We start from the raw sequence: 19,463 nt of genomic DNA on the forward strand, positions 1-19,463 counted from the left end.
ATAGCACAAGATAATAGGAGAAAAGCCAAGAGCAAGTGGTTTTTTGACTTTTTTAAAATGTAGTACCAAAGTCTGTTAATAAAACTGTCTGGGAATCCTTACTTCACATTCTGATATTAAAAAAAATAATAATACATGGTGTCAAAACACTAACAGAACAATTTGATATAAAAATAAAAGCTTTTCTTTCCACATTTTAGCATGGAAATAACCAGCCTGCAAGAACTGGCACACTGTCGAGAACAAATCCTCCTACTCAGAAACCACCAAGCCCTCCCATGTCAGGCCGGGGAACATTGGGGTAAGAATTCAACTACATTTTATAAGAAAATCCATATGCAAAAGGAAAAGATGTGTATGTGACTTAAGTAAGTATAGCGTCCTTGCTGTGGGACCCTCTCAATGTGAACTACCTTTCACAAATTCATTTTGGTTCTTACTTTCTTGAACATAATCCAAAATGAACCTCCTTGTTTTATAATGGTCTCTATAGAAGTTTATACTAGAAAGGTTCTTTTGTAAATGTGTAATTAAGCATTATTTATTTTTTTATCTTCTAATTCATTTTTTGGGGGGAAAAATAAGTGTATTTCTAATGAAATTGCTGGAGGATTCCATATGGGGCTTTCACATGTGTTTACAATATTCATATTGCAGCACTTTGAATAAGCAGTGTATTTTATGTAGTTCAGCTTCATAGCCTGCAGATGTTCTTGGCGCCTGAGACTTAGGGGCTCTATCTGGAGTACCCCTAATTGTGCCCTAACTGTGTTTCTGCTCATAATCAGAAGGCCTTTCATATTTGAGCGTTAGGGGTAGGCTGGCTGGAGAAACAGAAAAGATAACAGTTGGTAGCTTCTTCCTTCTCAGTGCAGTAAAAATATTGAATAATTGGTAAGACATTTCTGATAGATCATTCACCTTAACATAGGAAGGCAAATAGTAGATTTTTCATTTTTGGTTAGGGGTGAGGCATCATTATTTTATAATAAGAGGAATTAAGAATCAAAATTGTGCAGAATCTTAGTTTCCATTTTCATTCTGTAAATCCCTAGCCCCTGGAAAAAACATATGAAGTTATTAAATAGAAAAGTTAAAGCCATTTATTGAGAAACATGTGGCATTACATAGGATCAGAGCATACTCATTCATGTATTTCAACACTGAGGTAGGAATAAATTGCAGGAGAGATACTTTGTTTTTTAATGTATAAGGATGGTGGCTTGTGGGTCACTGATCTGGGAATAATGTATAATTCAAAATTGAATATTACTGAGCATTAAAAGAATTACAATCATTATTTTTAGAAATAAGGTTAGAACTTTTAAATGACCCTTTCCTATGGTTTTAATAAGAAAAAGTAGCAAACTTCATTGTTTGTGTAGAGTAATAGAATTTATATACCCCAGTGAGGAATTTTTTTAAACAAAATGTATTACTACAAATTAAAGAAAAATAAAACTTGTGTTATACTTGTTTACAAAGAGACAATCACAGATTTGGGGGAAAATACCATTTATTCCTTCTTATTCATTAATCCTTTCTTTATTATTATTCTTTAGACGAAATACTCCTTACAAAACCCTGGAACCTGTTAAACCCCCAACAGTTCCTAATGACTACATGACAAGTCCTGCTAGGCTCGGAAGTCAGCATAGTCCAGGCAGGACAGCTTCTTTAAACCAGAGACCAAGGACACACAGGTAAACCTTCAATTGAGTCTTTGAATATCTGAAAGTGGGCATTACTGACTGGTGACAGACTCCTGTAAAGTTGCTGAAGTAAAGTACTGCTCTAATGCTAATATAGAATGTAAAATATGTGAGGTACTAATATTATATATGTTTCTATAAGTAAATTTATGCCATAATTCTGCTTTTTAGGCTTTAAGTAGGTTTATACTAATTGTAGATTTGCCACCATGTTTTCTTTTTGATGGAGGTATAAATGTGTATTTGGATCAAGGCTTACAGAATGTTTTTTAAAACAGTTATTTAAAAAAGATCGAGGCAATCACTCTTAAGTATTTTTGGATAAAGGGTGAAATACCAGGGATGGGTGGCTCAGTGGGTTAAGCCTCTGCCTTCGGCTCGAGTCATGATCTCAAGGTCCTGGGATCGAGCCTCACGTCAAGCTCTCTGCTCAGCAGGGAGTCCACTTCTCAAACCCCTCTCTCTGCCTACATGTGATCTCTTTCTGTCAGATAAATAAAGTCTTTAAAAAAAAAAAAAAAGGTGAAATATCAGAAATTATACAACATGATTTATTAAACTTTATGAAATTGAAATAAAAAAAGACATCTTAAATCTGAGGAAATTTGTTAAGAGAGTTGATATACTAGAAAATGTAAGTTGTAAAATCACATGGATTTTTAAAAAACTTGATTATGAAGCATGACATACATTCAGAAAAGCGTTCAGTCTATTAAGTATACAACTTGATGGTTTAATACAAATTGAGTATACCCACATAACCATTCCCAGATCAGGTCCCTATTAGGCCCTTTCCCAATTATAGCCTCTACTTTCTTTCCCTGAGAAGTCACCACTCTGTGTTTGGGTACTTTTATAAAGTCAGACAAATTTATTGTAGAGCTTAATTTATTTTATTATTATTGTTATTATTAGCTTGACTTCAGCTTTATTTTATATAGTTTTTTTAAAAAAGATTTTATTTATTTATTTGACAGATATCACAAGTAGGCAGAGAGGCAGGCAGAGATAGAGAGGAGGAAGGAGGCTCCCAGCTGAGCAGAGATCCCGACACAGGGCTCCATCCCAGGACCCTGAGATCATGACCTGAGCCAAAGGCAGAGGCTTTAACCCACTGAGCCACCCAGGCTCCCCATAGCTTTATTTTATTCTTCAGTTTTATATCACTTAATAACTTGGCAAGGAACTTCTCTTTACCTTGACTTTTAGGTTGATATATTAGATAAATTTACTAAAATCATTTTGGGGGGGATTCAGTTAAGTAGGGTATGTCAAGCCTCTTAGTTGCTGTGTAATGGAAATTTGTTATTGGTGCTGTTAATAAATAAATTATTATATTGATATCTGCAGTCACTATATCAGGTCAGGCTCAATGAGGACCAAATTTTGTGTGTGTGTGTTTTTGAATAATAATTCAAAGCACGGTTTTTCTCTCTAGTGGAAGTATTAATAGTTTAATCATATTCAATATCCAGTTACTAAGCATTACTTCATGAGGTACTAGAGATATGCCCATAAGATACAGTTTAATTTTCCAGAAGCTCATTCTGTTAGAACAGGAGATCGACAAACTTTTTTTTTTTTTTTTTTTAAAAGATTTTATTTATTTGTCAGGGACAGAAGGAGAGAGAGTGCGCGAGCACAGGCAGACAGAGAGGCAGGCAGAGGCAGAGGGAGAAGCAGGCTCCCTGCCGAGCAAGGAGCCCGATGTGGGACTCGATCCCAGGACCCTGGGATCATGACCTGAGCCGAAGGCAGCTGCTTAACCAACTGAGCCACCCAGGTGTCCCACGACAAACTTTTTAATAAAAGGACAGATTGTTAATATTTTAGGATTAGTGGGCCTTATGGTCTCTGGTGATTATTCCGCTCTGTCATTGCAGCATGGAAGCAGCCTGGACGACACACAAGTGAATGAGCATGGCTGCATTCTAGTCAGACTCTGCATATGGAACTTAAGTTTGGATTTCATGTAATTTTAATGTGTCATAAATATTCTTCTTCTTTCAGTTTTTTTTCAACTATTTAAAAATGGAAAGAATATTCTTAGCCCACAGGTTGTAAAAATTGGGCCAGTGGCCAGATTTGGTCCAGGGGCTGTAATTTTCTAACCCTAATTTTCATGTGAGGAACAGGGCACATAAGCTAATAATTGTAAAAGAGCATAATAAGTACAAAAACTTCATATGTCTGTGAGGCAGTGCTGGCACAAAGCAGGATATTGACCACCTGGCTTGAGGGACTAGGGAGAGACCACATTCAAGCAATTTATGGTAAACAGCTTCCTCTCTTTTTCTTTTTCTTTATTTAACATATGATAATATAATTATAGAATAATCATATTGGAGAAAAAATTTTTTATTTAAGCAGTGCTAGTCTTAGCTCTCTTCAGTTTCTGGGCCTGCTATGACAGTGATGTTAATTTTTAAGACCATATGGAGCCTAAGGTTACATACATATGCATACATGTACATGTTACTAGAATAGCTGGATAGTGTGAGGTTGTATGCCTAAAGGAACAGTAAATCCATAGGGAACAGAATTGTAAGGAATTTGTTAGAGTTTAACAGTATTGACTCTTCTAGACTGTCCCATGCTGAAGCTTCACATTTGTTGTTGGTGGTGGTGGTTTGCTTGTTTTCCAGAAAGTTTCCTGTTTTATCACCATTCTTTGAGATGGGATGGAGATTTTGGTATTAATTCCAGACTAAAACTTGTTACACTTTCTTTTTTTAAAGATTTTATTTATTTATTTGACAGAGATCACAAGTAGGCAGAGAGGCAGGAGGGGGGCGGGGGGAGTAGGCTCTCTGCCCAGCAGAGAGCCCAGTGTGGGGCTTAGTCCCAGAACCTGAGATCATGACCTGAGCCGAAGGCAGAGGCTTAACCCAGTGAGCCACCCAGGCACCCCCTGGTTACACTTTCTATTAACTTCTATAGTATCTTGTACATTTTCTTTTGTGGCATCCATCATGTTGTTTTTTTAATGTCTGTTTTCCCATTTTCAGCTGTGAGCCCCTAACAACATGGTTCAAGTCTGCTTTAGTTACTGATTTTCATAGGTTTTAAATGAACTTTTGTTGGATCATTGTACTATAAGATTATATTGGTCATTCATTTCTCAATATGATTATCTCTTCTGATGGTTCTGTATAGTGTGTTATGACTATACTGATTTCCAGTAGTTTGAGAAGTAGAGGAAAACACAAGAACTCGAAGTATTAGGGTTAAAATTGTATTGAATAGTTTTATAAACTTTTTGTTTTATGTATTTAGTACACACACACACATCATAAAAGGAGTATTTATTGGAGTGCCTGGGTGGCTCATTGGGTTAAAGCCTCTGCCTTCGGCTCAGGTCATGATCCCAGGATCCTGGGATCGAGCCCCGCATCGGGTTCTCTGCTTAGCAGGGAGCCTGCTTCCCCCCTCTCTCTCTCTGCCTGCCTCTCTGCCTACTTGTGATCCCTCTCTGTCAAATAAATAAAATCTTTTTTTAAAAAGAGTATTTATTGGCTTTGAATTTGTCTTTCAATAAATCTCTAGAATGGCTTTTTTCAAATTTGTTTCTTGGCAGTGGAAGCAGTGGGGGGAGTGGAAGTCGAGAAAACAGTGGAAGCAGCAGTATTGGCATTCCCATCGCCGTGCCTACACCTTCACCGCCCACTGTTGGACCAGGTATGTTGTGTATTAACCTGTTGTAATATGTGCTAGAATTTATGAGCTGTATTATGAAAGTCTGAAATAATTACATTAGATGAAATTTACTTATTATTGTGATTGTTGCTAGAAGAAATGCTAATAACAAATTTAAGAAGATTTTAAAGGACATTCTCATGGAGACATTAGGACTTTACTAGCTCTTTTTCTTACATAAAAGCATATTACATAACATTATTAAATAGTTTTTTGTCCATTTTTCTCTGGAAATACTTGCCTTGGGCATTAGTCAAGAATGATATTTATTATTTCAAGAGCAAACCAGTATTGCGATACTTCAAAGGATGAATGTCTTTAATATGAATTATATACCAGTGAGTTGTTTTGTGGTTATTATTTTGTTAATGCCAGTGAGTTTTGACATTGCTTTGTAGGCTGTTGTCTCAGCTCTGGCGTGAGCTTGTTCTGTGACTTTACTGCATTTATGGATAATATTCCATACATACTTCAGTAAAATGCCATGAATATAAAACGGGGTTAAAATAGGAAAAATTTTTTACTCTTCAGATTATAGAAAAATTTAAGAAATCTTTGCGGAGTATTAAATTAGTCCCTTGATTATTTTTGTTTTGTTTTGTAAATGAAATGACTAGTGCTAAAAATACATATTTAATAATCAAAACTGTTAGGAAAAATTCTTAGCTTCTTAAGGAGGTTGAAAAAGAAAAAATTGCTTATAAAAATGGCATATTTTACAGTTACTGCAGGTATGAACGCAGTGTCCTTTTTACCTAGTAAAATGAATTCATATTCATTTGGTCATGCTTTACATATGGGTGTCTGTCTTTTTTTTTTTCTCCCCTTTCCAAAACTTTGTACTTTCTTACTGTTTCAGAATGTTTAGTTCTCTTTCTTGTCCTCTGACCTGAATTATAAACTATTTTATTAGAAAACATTTCTGTCCCTCCTCCTTCTGGAGCTCCACCAGCACCACCTCTTCCACCACTTCTCCCAGGGAACACTGTGATAGGTGAGACTGCATAACCCCTGGAGTGATCTCATTTACTTTTTGTATTCATAATAAACTCCCTCTGTTAGACTGCTGCCTTTTATAGCTATTAGGTTGTAGGTGGTAATACAAAGGTTTAAGTGTTAATCTAATTTACACTAATTTCTTCTGGTGAAAGGCCTCTGAAGTTACACAGTTAAATGTAAAATCACATTTCTCTGAAATGTGTAATGTTTTTATGCCTAATTTGAAACCAATTTCATGTGGTTTGTATTTGTTGCTTGTTCTGATTTCTTAAGGAAAATTACAGCAGTGATTGTTCAAAAAGATATTTTTAAATGAGTAATATTTTTTACATGAAACCTCATTTGGAACTTCCTGGTGTGTACAGTCAAAGGATTGGGAAAAGATGTAGGGTGCAGGAGGAATTAAAATGGCAAAGAAAATGATGGTGCTCCTGAGGCTTTCCTGTGGATCACAGTGTGAAAAACTCTGATACAGCTCAGTACTAATGGCATCTGGGATGCCAAGAAAAAAAGATTTTTTTTTCATCAGATACATTCAAATTTTTCCTAAATCAGAGGTGACTGGATTGAGCATATTAAGAATTCCAAATATACACATAGTATGAAACTGTTCAGCCTGGAAATATACAAGAGCAATAATCCGGATAGAAATGGATAATGAAACGTTTCAAATGACAGCTGAGTTTCAGGTTGGGTGAAATAAAGCTGTCTAGCCACGTCTTTTCAAAGTATTAAAAAGGGGCAAAGGAGATAATAAAAAGACGACCCTAATAATAAAAATTATTGCCAGAAAGCCCATCTGAAAAAAAGTCCCCAAGCTAGTTAATAATCAGGAAAATGAAAGTTATAATCACAATGAGATTCTATTTTATATCCACCTTGTAAGTAGAAATGTGGAAGTTCATTAGTACTCAGTATTGATGAGTATGTGTAGTAACAGGAAAGTACACTGCTGGTGGAAGTTTATTAGTTGGTACTTTGGAGGGTAATTTGTTGTTATCTAGTCAGGTTGAATACATTTCTACCTTAGATGTAATAATTTCATTTCTAGATATTTACGATCAGAGTATGGGTTCTCAGAATATGGCTACAGGTCGATGCTGAGCTCCTTTTACGGAGTTTTTAGGTCAGAACCATAGTCACAATAATACTAATAATACTAAGATCTAGTTGCCTTTTTCATTCTCATGTATAAGAATACAGTGGAAGTTTCCAGAGGCTGTATGACTTATTATAAATCCATTGCTGTGACAGCTGACAAAATGTTTATTTGTGATTTGCATACTCATGTGTTTTAAAGATGTGTCATTTATAATTTCTATTAAAGTGATTACCTGTCTATAACCCACCTCTGCAAAAGCTTTTTGAGGTTCTCTAATTTTAAAACCATAAAATTTGAAAAACCACTGTCCTAGAGCAGTGGCTTTCGGAGTGTGATTCCAGGACCAGGTGCATCATCATCACAGGGGAGCTAGTTAGAAATGTAAATTCTCAGACCCCATTTTAGACCTACTCAGAAACTTTGAGGATGGGGCTCAGCAGTCTGTATTACAAGCCCTTGAGGTGAAATTCTGATCAGTGCTGAAGTTTGAGAACCAATATTTTAGAGAAACTCAGGAACCATATTTAGGAATGTTCACAATAGTAGCATTAATATTAGCAAAAATCTGGATGCAACCCAAATGTTTACTTACAATAGAATGGATAAATTGTGGCATTCTCACATGCAAATAAAAAAAAAAGGATGATCAGTATTCACCAGGGATGAATCTTAAATAAAAAAACAAAACAGAAAGCCAGCAGCATGTATAATTACTCCATTATAAAAGTTTATAACTTCTCTGTGTGTTGTGTATTGTTCAAGGTCACATATATCTGTGATTTAAAAAAGGAAACAAGAAAGAATATTTAACACCTTTTGGGTTTTGGGATCCAGGAGGCACAAACAGGAAGCTTTGGTGGTAGTGGAAATACACTGTTGCATGGAGCTGGGTATTTATTGTATTTTTCTTTATTATATATAAAATACATATACAGATAAATTATATGTCACTATTACATGTAATTATACATAACTGCAATATTTCTGTATATAACATTATGTGTATAAATCATATGCCCATTGGTATTATGATTTATTACATATAAAAAAAGTAAATTCTGAAATAAGCATAGTTTGGAAATACTGAATGGTTGGTTTTCAGTTTTAAGATCAGCAAGGAAAATAACTTGGATTTCATATACTTTTTATATAAATTAGAAATAAAAGAATCATTTTACAGAGAGGTCCATTAAAAACAGCTAAAGGTTTACCTCTTAGTTCTGTGGAAACCCTAGCTATCTAGGATTTCTTATTCATGAAGGCTCTTGAGTGGAGTATTATTATTTTTATTTTTTATTTTTTAAAATTTATTTTTATTAACATATAATGCATTATTTGCTTCAGGGGTACAGGTCTGTGATTCATCAGTCATACACAGTTCACAGTGCTCACCATAGCACATGCCTTTCCCAGTGCCCATCACCCGGCCACCCCCTCCCTTTCACCCCTCTCCTCTCCAGCAACCCTCAGTTTGTTTGCTGAGATTAAGAGTCTCTTATGGTTCATCTCCCTTTCTGGTTTCATCTTGTTTCATTTTTTCTAGAGTATTATTTTAAAAATGTGTTTCTATTTAGAAAATGAACGTGGGGATGGTTCAAATAATTAGTGACTGCCTGTGGCTCTGGGAACTCCAAAATGTTAAATTTTTTAACACTTTTTAAAATGAACAACCTCTGCTGTATGGTTTTATGTCATAACTTGTGTATGACCTCTAGAAGAGGCTAAATTACACAACTGAACGAAAATACGCTTGTTTTATTTACTTAGTCTGCTTAGATGTTTGGGTGGGGCAAAGGGGCTAACATTAATCCTGAAGTTACTTTTGGAAAGTATGGTTAACTTTAGAGGCTTTGAACTTTATTAACCTTTTAAATATTAAACTTTTTTGAAATGTTGGTAAAGATGATGTTGAATAAAGTTTTCTGAACTGTTAGTGCTTTAGTCATTCTAGATATGCATGATAATAAAAGAAGGTTATTTTGGGTATAGGATGGGAAAAAGCCCTGCAAGTATGGAGATAAATAATGGATTTTCTACATAAAGCTTCTTTAAAATTGTAAAATTATTTTACAACATCTAAAATTATTTACAGTTTTGTCAGTTAGAAAAATTTAAGTGAAAGGGGAAGTATGTTCTTAAAAGTTTAGAGATACATAACAAATCAGATACTATAAATATGTGCTTTGAAACTAGAAATTGTGCTTCTCATAAAAATGATTCTGCTAGCATATGTATTTGATTATAGCCGCTAAAACAGTAGACGTTCACTTAAATATAGCAGTATATATGGAAAATATGCTAGCTTATGTATATTTTATAATTTAACCTGTGCTCCTAAAGATTTGGCAATGGAAAAGAAGCTTGTAAACCAACTGTTATATATTCACAACCGATGTGTTCCATTTCAAATTACCTTTTGGTACTTATTTTGTTGGAGAGACATAGTTCACAGGTAAAACCTATATATTCTAAAATGATACAGGAAAAATTATATATGTAAGATTAGCAAAATACCATTTGGGATTCTGCTAAATTAAAAGGTTTAAGAATGTTACTTATTTTACTTTTGCAGCTTTCCACACAATATCTGTTTTTCCTTTTGTTTATAACTTCAGACAGTTATTTGTGTTTTATCTTCACTTTTCTCTTTATTTTGTGCTGTGGGCTTTGAGAAGCAATAAGTATTTCTTACTGAGAGTCCTCTTCTCTTTGTTCTGCCTTCGGAGGTCACATGTTGCTCAAATTCTTTGTTGGTTGCTTTTGACTAATGCTTTTCCGCAGCCCCGGGCTCAGCTCCTGGTTCCCAGTATGGCACAATGACCAGGCAGATTTCTCGACACAACTCTACCACTTCCTCGACATCTTCTGGTGGATACAGACGAACTCCCTCTGTGACTGCTCCATTTTCTGCTCAGCCTCATGTTAATGGAGGTCCACTTTATTCTCAGAATTCAAGTAAGCTTGTGCTTGGCAGGCGTACAGCAACAGTGGAGTTCCTTTTGAAGGAAATTATTTGAAGCTGTTGTTCTTGCCAGTGATAGACAACAATTGAAATCATGCTATTTCATGTTTATTTTTGCTTTAGGAAGTCAGTCCTTGAATCCTACCATTTTAAGAATTACTACTTATCACAAAAAATAATTGCTTATCACTTTCAAAAAAATTCAGATTTACTGAATATACTTACATACTAAAATTTAACTAATGGTTTAATAGGGTATTTTTATTACTATAAATAGAACTAGAGAAGAAAAATAGCGAAATTAAGCTGAGTTTATTTTTATCAGCATGTTTGACATACTTTAGTAGCAGTGAAAGAAAGAACATTGGAAATTTTTCTTTAATACAATGAAATTGCTGGCTATCACTTTGAAGCTTGTTAACCTGTACTGAAATGAGTTCAAAACCATTAAAAACATTTGTGATGCCTGCTTATTCTGTCTCTAATCACTGTAACACTGGGGAGGATTTTCTTCTGGTTTCTTTCTCTTCGCGTCAAATTGCACATCTCAACACTAACTGCAGTCAGTGTTTTTAAAGGCTTAAAGATATTTAAAGATTAGCAAATAGTTTTGGCATATAATGGCAGGAAGTATGAATTGCTTAGGGTAATCATTAATTTCACTTTCCATGTTACGATGCTTAACTCAAAAAGGGAAAAACGTCTGACATGAGCTTGTTGCCGAGTATTATTGGCTTCAGGAGGCAAACCCTGGGCCTAGACTGGAGCACACTTTCTCATGTGGCGCTTGTAACTATTCTCTAGAGCTGCATGTTGTAGTAGTAAAACATCACTGAGTACTCCGTTTCCCTAAGAAGCTGGTTTTCCCTAAGAAGTTGGTTTTCCCCAAGAAGTATAACGCATGTTCTGAACTTGTATTTTACAGCAGAGCTGTAAATTTCCAGTGTAAATTTTAGAGTTAAAGATTGTGTTCTAGCAAAAAACTAAGAAATGAAAAACACTTGAGCAAAAATGTCAAAATTTACAGATAATCCCCAAATTTATACAGTCCTTTTTCCAGACTTAAAATTTTCATCCAGATTACCTACCAAGAAACTTCACCTGTTAGAATTTTATCTCACGTTTCCCCTGATTTCCTTTTCGTAATGAAAGGTAGCTAGAGTCTGAATATTCCATGGATTTTCTGATTATTAGCTTCAGTAGTTTCATGACCTTTTCATTTTTTTTCCCCCATAATATGTTGTGTTTTTAGATCCTATCTTTATGTTCTTTATTTTTCTTTGCCTCACTTAGATATTAAGTTCATGCTGCAAATAGGGTTTTTGGTGACACTTTACCTAATTTGTGTAGTTTTATTTCAGCAGTACTCAGTGACTATATCTTTTAGATACTATAAAGGAAATTTGGATTCAAATTTTGAAAATATTAGGTTTCAAAATAACTATCCCTCAATCTGAGTTACTGTTGGTGGTGTAGTGATAGTGGTAGTAGTGGTGGTTGCTGTAGTAGTAGTAGTAGGATGTAAATGTTTTTAGTGTTTTGATGTGCATATTTTCCCTTCTGTCCAGACGTGGTGGTAGTGACTAGTACCTTTATAGCATAGCTTTTCTTTTTCTCTCTGTACTAACCAGCATGTCTAGTTACTAAGGGTTGTTTCTAAACAAATTTTTTAGGTTTGTGGGAGGTTTGTTTTGTTTTGAAATCAAAGCTGTAACATTTTATTTATTTAAGAGCCTTCTACATCCAAAGTATCAGAATCAATGAGGACCAGTTTCATAGTGAATTGAATGTTAATTTTAGCCATATAATGAATATTAATGCAATTACATTGCTTTGGTAAGTTACTGCTGCTTTGAATACTGAACTTTTCAAATTTTTATGCTTACCAACAGAATTTATACAGCGGGTTAATTGAAACGACTTTTTGGGTAATTGATCCTTGGGAACCAATAAATTGTTTTTCTCTGTCAATTTAGTGCCATGTTTTGGTGACTGCCAGTAAACTGAATTTTGCAAAGTCAGTCCTGACTTTCTAAGCAATCTCTGGCAGTTACTGTCTTGCTAAAAATGAGACAAAATGATAAACTTAAGAATGTTTACTTCTAGTTTGCTGCAGTTTTTAATACATATGTTGTGTACATGAGCATTTGATACCAATTTCCTATAAATTACATCCTCTCCAGTAAGAAGTTGAAGTGTTTTCAGCTACTCAGGGATTCGTTATAAATTACTTTAATGCAAATAATTGAGTATTTTCACCTGTTATGAGATCAGGTTTCCTATTTCGAACAGTGATAAAATGAAGAAGGTACTTTTGAAATACTTACTATGAACCTCAGTGAACAATTAACATGGTATGTGGAGCAGTCTTGTTCCATAGGAAATTTAGGAGGGATATCTTCACAAATAAAATTGTCACCTTAGAAAATACCTTGTTTTACAGTAACAAGGGTTTTTCCTGGAGAGCTGTGTAAATTTAGATATATAATGGTTTTTAAAGGAAACCTGTGATTAGTATGTCTTTATAACAGAATAAACGGCTATTCCATAACATATATTCCATAACATAACATATTTATTTATTTGTTTATAACATGGACTCTGATTTACAACATTACCTTAAAGCTAGATATTACCTGTTAGGTTATAGCAATATGGCAAAGACAAAATATCCTGGAAATATCGCTGTTGCTTTTTTTAAAGTCTTTTTTTAGAATTTGAAAATTCATTATGAAAATGTGTGATGGTAAACTTAAATGTTCCCCCAAACAGTTAACATTAGGGTTAAATTAAATGTATTTTTAAAAAAATTAACCAGTTGGCTAAGCAACAACTCTATTTAGGTTGGCTGATGGGAACTGAAGTTGAAGAAGGTTCTGCAGGTTTTTTGTTTTTTGTTTTGTTTTGTTTTGTTTCATTTGCAAACTGTTCTTTGCATACTTATGTTTGTGGTCCTTGTAACTGACTTCTGCTTTTTGTTTGTTTCCTTTTCTTTCCTTTATCTGTTTTACTTCCCCCACACTGTGTTGTCGCTACCAGTATCTATTGCTCCACCCCCTCCCCCTATGCCTCAGTTGACTCCACAGATACCTCTCACAGGCTTCGTGGCCAGGGTGCAGGAAAACAGTAAGTTCGGGAAAACTGAGCTGTGAAGAGTAGAGGCTGTTTCCTTATAGCATGCATGGCTGATGAGTCATCATTTTCTTACTTTTATTGAGAAGCTAATCTTATCTTGAAAACAGGTGCAGATACGATTTTGAAACTGAAGAGCACGGTCTTCAGTTTTTTCTCTTGTGTGCATGATTACTGACCCATATAAATTTCAAGACTGCAACTTTCTTATGTTATTTACATGATCTAAAACATGAAATCTGATCTTTGCAGATTCTTAAGGAAAGAATAATGAAACATAAAAATTCAAATTATATGAAAACTACCAGCTTCCATTAGTTATTAGGGGAGTTAGAAGACATTTTGACATTTTGTATTCTGTTGCCAGCAAATTCTTCAGCATATAGAAAATTAAAGTATGGGGTTAAATTTATTACCCATTGGGGGCAGGGTTTTCTTTTCTCCTTTAGTTACATAAAAATTTTAGTGAAAGCTTTGTAAAAGCCTCAGATTTTTATACGGAAATAATTTTGAACCTATATAAAAATTTGTTATTACAATAAGAATGAATCTGCAAGAATAAGTAATTTATATCCAGGTTATCCATTTGAGTGTGAGACTAGCAAGCCCTTTTCTGTTTTGGCTACATGCAGGCCCGTGAGGAATATTTCTGAATACGCACACCTCCTGCTTTTAGTCTTCTCGCAGACATGTCAGTTTAATGACTTTTGGAAATTCTTTTGAATACATGGATTTGATTAGGATAGAGTAGTCTATATTACTGCCTGATTACCTTGAGGTTCCAGACGATGTGTAATCCTAACTACTCGATCAGAGTGAGTGTTGACAAAATAAAAAATACCACAACTACTGAATTATACTAGGCCAGAGTAGCTGTTGAGATTAAGATGGTAAGGTGGTCTAATAGTGATTTACTTCATTTGGGATCATTGCCATACAAATAAATTTTAGAATGGTTTCAACAAATGTGTAACCCACATGACTACCCCATCCTCCAGGAGAATACAGTGTGGCAAATTCCATTGTTCAACTTTTGCTGACCCTGTTGTATAATTCTCCACATTTCTTCCCTTCCTCCAGTTAAATTGTTTATTCAGTGTTATGTGCGAGGCTCTAAGACAAAGTTTCTACCTTTAAGAACTATATATGATTGAATGGGCTTTTTATGAGATGTAGTTCCAAAATGTTGAAATTTCTGAGTGTAAAACCGTCCTTATTGTTAACATGTGTTTGAAAACGCTACTATGTTTAACTTATATTAAAACTTTGACATATAAAAAAGTGAATCTTATTTTTTGAAAAGAACTGAATGAGGGTAAATTGCTGGTCCTTGAGCAGCCTTATAGTCAATGAGAGGATACTTTAAGATAGCCATAATAAACATCCATTTAGTGGGACCAAAGCAATATTGACTAGCATTTTGGTAAGTTTTGTAAAAAGAAATTTTATTTATTAAAGAGAGGAAGAGTGAACATGTGAGAGACAGCCTAAGCACACCAGCGGGAGGAGAGGTAGAGGAATTGAGAGATGCAGGACACCCCCCCCTCCCCCCGCCCCTACTACTGCTAAGCAGGATGCCTGATCCCAGGACTCTGGGATCATGACCTGAGCTGAAGGCACATGCTTAACCGACTGAGCCACTCAGGCACTCCACCTCTTTTTTTTTTTTTTTTAAATAGAAATTCAGTATGAATGTATGTAATTCTGGGCATGCATGGTTTTTGCTAAAGACGACTGTGGTACTGTTTTATTTTAGTTCTTTTCCTTAGACTTACAAAGTGGAATCACTTAGTCTCCTTGCACTGCACAATGTGCAGCTTTATTTAGGATCTATTTTCTTTGAAAGCATGTTAGGAAGATTGATTATAAACTGTATCAGTATCTTACATGTTTTATGGAGTACGAATTCTGTGTTCTGTTAAATATGCAGTTTCCTGTGGCAGTTAGCCTACTAAATGTGCTTCAGTTTAAGACATGCGCCCCTGAAAGAGTTCATATGTTTACATCTGTGTATGATTAACATCAGGAAGCATTTTTGAACTAATTATGTGTGGTGCTAGACAAAGGATGATGCATAGAGCACAAGATTGAGTAGACCCCTGCTCTTGTGTATATATAATTTGGAGATAAACCAGTGTAGATTCATGGCAGTTGGACATGAAGACAGTTGAGTGAAAACATGAAACTGGTAAGTTATGTATATGAGTAAATGCAATTTAGGGATTCAGGCAAACATAATTTATACCTTTAACCAAATTGAGGATAGGAGCTCTGGCTCTTTGATGTTAGGATGGATTCATACCCATTTTCTTCTCCTCTCAGTAATACTAGAAGCTTTGTGGAGAAGGTAAGGGCAAAAATAAATGGATCCAAGTATTTGATGGAAAAAGACCTGCTTGATAGCTATCAAAATGAACATCACTACACAGGGTTTGTTTTCTCATAGTCTTCCTCGTCCCCCAACAGGATCAAGTAAAAAAAAAACCACAGAATTGAAGTGCTTGTGCGGTAGGGCTGTTATCCACAGGTGTTCTAAATCTGGATCCCTTGGTTATAGTCTCAGCACATTATTCCAAATAAGGTTGAGTAAGCTTTAAAACCTGTATTACAAAGAGATTATGACTGCATGCTTTGATCACATAAATAGCCCCAGAAATTGGCATTTGAGTTAGTATGTTAGTATTCTGAATTTCTCCCCTGCAGATATTATAGAATTCTTTGTATCAGTTTATGTCAAAACATTTTTATGTCTTTAACTTTCAAAGAAATTTGTGGATCAGAATTTTGAATTAAGAATTAGTTGTGTGTTCTATGTTTGAATTCCTTAATATTGGGATCACTTGTTACCTGGTATCATAGTAGTTCAGTGAGCATAGTTCTAGCCTGACATTTTCTCATTTCACTGTTCGATTATTTAAATCACACACATACATGTACAATACCCATCTACAACTTGAGGTATGAGTCATTATTATTGGTTTGCATGATGTAAGTTCCTTTTTGTTTGTTTGTTTGTTTTTAATTACATCTTCCTGCAACACTTTTATGAATTTTTATTGTGGATGTATTCTTAGAAAATCTCCCCCATCCCATGCTTAAGTTTTACTAGCAATAATGCAAAAATTCTTAGCTTGCTTTCTGCATTTAAAATGTTGATTATGGATTGTAGATATCTTTAAAAATATTCAGTGAGATTTTGTATTAGCTTGTAATTATTTACTTTCTAATTTAATTTCTCTGGTTAAAATTTAAATAAAAGAATAAAAAGCCTACACATAGAAGCAGACCTGATACTGCCAACTTTTTTCTTGATTAAAATAGACAAAAATAAATATCCACCCACTGGAGGCTTATTTCTGAGGAACTAAAAGACAACTAAAAGCTAAAATTAGGGACCTGAATGTGCACAGTGAGTGGTAATCGAATCCTAAATGTGATGATATACATAATATTTACAGTAGTCCAGATGAGAAATGTGACATAAGGCTTAAGGAGGTAGGCTAACTAAAGGGCGACATTTGTTCTGACCCAAGCCTTGGAGTAAGGAAACTTTTTTACTCCTGTAATCCTTACATAAAAAGAGACATTGTCTCCTAACCTCCTGCATTCATTAATTTGTAGCACTTCCTAATACTCTAATTTTTAGCTCATTTTATTACTGCAAAATTATTCTCACAAGTAGTAGAAGCTCTAACACACCAAGCTTTTATTTCTAATCATTGCATGTTTTATTATAGTGCATGCTGTATACAAATTAGAGCTTTACTAAATTCTTTTAACTTACGAATTTTCATTTACTCTGATTTTTGATTCAAATCAATTATCCGAATTCTTTTAGTTGCTGATAGTCCAACTCCACCGCCACCACCTCCCCCAGATGACATTCCCATATTTGATGACTCTCCACCTCCGCCACCACCACCTCCAGTGGATTATGAAGATGAAGAGGCTGCAGTAGTTCAGTACAGTGATCCGTATGCAGATGGGGATCCTGCTTGGGCCCCCAAGAATTACATTGAGAAAGGTAAGGTACAGTCATCATTGAGTTGAGGTAAAGAAGATTTAGCCTCCTTACAGAATTTGAGAGCTGTAAAAAACATCTAGTCCATGTTTCTCAACCCTTTGAATAGCTTTACCAGCCAGCATAATTTAGTTAAGCCTTATTTCCTGTACATTTCCAATATAAAGGGATGCTCCATGTTTATTTTTTAAGTTAAAAATATGTTACGGTGTTAGATGTGGTTTTGCAAATGACATAGGCTTCGAGCTGGAGATGAACTTGCCTGTTTGCATTTTATAAATGAAACAAATAAGGCACAGAAATGAGTTACATGACTTATGACTTACTTAAAGGAGTTAAATGACTTACTAAAGCTACACAATTAGTAAAGACTTAAAATTTCTAAGCTCTTAAAAAGAGAAACCTTTCATATCTAAATATCTTAAATTAAATTGGGACTATCATGAGAAAGAGCCTCAATTAAAGTTTTCAGTTAGTTGATCTTGTAAAAGAGAAGATAATCACTAGCATTTCAGTTCATGAAAATTATGTATAACTTTAACATCTAAATTTGTCAAAATTACCTGGCATTCACTATAATTTATGTATTAAGAAAACCATGGTAAGAAAGAAATCCCATTTTTAGAGAATTATTTGCTTTTTTTCATCCAGCTCTGTGTTGTTTTAAAATCTGTGTTTGTCGAGTTTTGAAAATGCTTGTAATGTAGTTTAAGCACGTTGGATTGCTTTCAAAACACATTCCCTCGCACTGGCCTTTACTCGGTTAACTGACGTTAAACAAGTAGCTGTAGCTCGAGACCGCAGCGCTCTCCTGTGCTGGCTTTGAATACATGGCTAAAAGGGGATTTGCGTTTTCCTTTTGTGTGTATATTTGTGTGTGTAAATTTTTTGAGTATAGTTGACACACAGTGTTATATTCGTTTCAGGTTTACAACATAGGATTCAGCTTCTCTGTAGGTTATGCTGTGCTCCCCACAAGTGCAGCGGCCCATCTGTCCCTGTACACGCTACTCAAATACCACTGCCTACACTCTCTACGCTGTACCTTTTTAAATATTTTCAACAGTGAATATTCTACATACTGTTCAGGAAATCCTGAATATATTCTGTACCTTATGTTTAGATTCTCCTCTGCTTTAAATAGAGATAAATGGTGGTTATATTGAGGTTGATAAACTTAGGTAGTCTTGAGTTGTGTACCTTTATTTCCTGGTTTGGAAAAGCAAATTTAACTTGAAATTGGGATTAATAGGGAGCTAATAAAAATTGCTAAATTTAAAATGATACAGTGGTTGAGACATATGGCAATAGAGCAGAATTACAAAATGTCTTTACAAGTTGAAATAATAGTCTTTAGTGGTCATCACACGTTTTTTAAAAGACCAGATAATAAATATTGTTAACTTTTTATACGTAATTAACACAGCAGCATTCTCTTCAGGTGTACAACATAACTTGACACGTTTGTATTACAAAAATGAATTATTTTTGACTTTGCCAACCATACAGTCTCTTCTTTCACAGCTACTTGGCCCTACTCTTGCAGCCCTTAAGCAGCCATAGAGAGTACTTAAGTGAGTGGATGTGTCCATGTTCAGATAAAACAAAGTTTTAATAAATTACAAAAAAAGCAATGGTTTGGATTTGGCCAGTGGCTATGTTGGCTGATCTCTAGTCTACGTCAGAGTTGAGATTTAGAGGATTATTTAAAGTCTTTTTAAATAGTCCTCTTTAAATAATCACAAGATGAATTAAGATGGTTTAATAGAAATTTCATTGAATATATTAAGCAACAATATGCCATGAATGTTCCAAAAGCCAAATTCTTAGAGTATATTA

At 34.7% G+C, this 19,463-nt stretch overlaps 1 protein-coding gene across 9 annotated transcripts in view; it reads left to right on the plus strand.

Moving 5' to 3' along the window:
- Positions 1-19,463, plus strand: part of ABI1 (abl interactor 1) — a 118,357-nt gene that overhangs the window by 95,063 nt on the left and 3,831 nt on the right. For 2 of the 9 annotated variants that reach the window (XM_059183871.1, XM_059183872.1), the window contains 6 exons: positions 201-301; positions 1,563-1,703; positions 5,290-5,390; positions 10,291-10,464; positions 13,511-13,597; positions 17,442-17,627. In XM_059183871.1, the coding sequence (XP_059039854.1) occupies positions 201-301; positions 1,563-1,703; positions 5,290-5,390; positions 10,291-10,464; positions 13,511-13,597; positions 17,442-17,627 (790 nt within the window). Of the gene's footprint in view, positions 1-200; positions 302-1,562; positions 1,704-5,289; positions 5,391-6,321; positions 6,403-10,290; positions 10,465-13,510; positions 13,598-17,441; positions 17,628-19,463 lie in introns of all 9 variants that reach the window. The other 7 variants (XM_059183873.1, XM_059183874.1, XM_059183876.1 and 4 more) reach the window with 5 other exon arrangements.

This window comes from Mustela lutreola, chromosome 8 (assembly GCF_030435805.1).
Source record: "Mustela lutreola isolate mMusLut2 chromosome 8, mMusLut2.pri, whole genome shotgun sequence".
Taxonomy (NCBI): Eukaryota; Metazoa; Chordata; class Mammalia; order Carnivora; family Mustelidae; genus Mustela; species Mustela lutreola.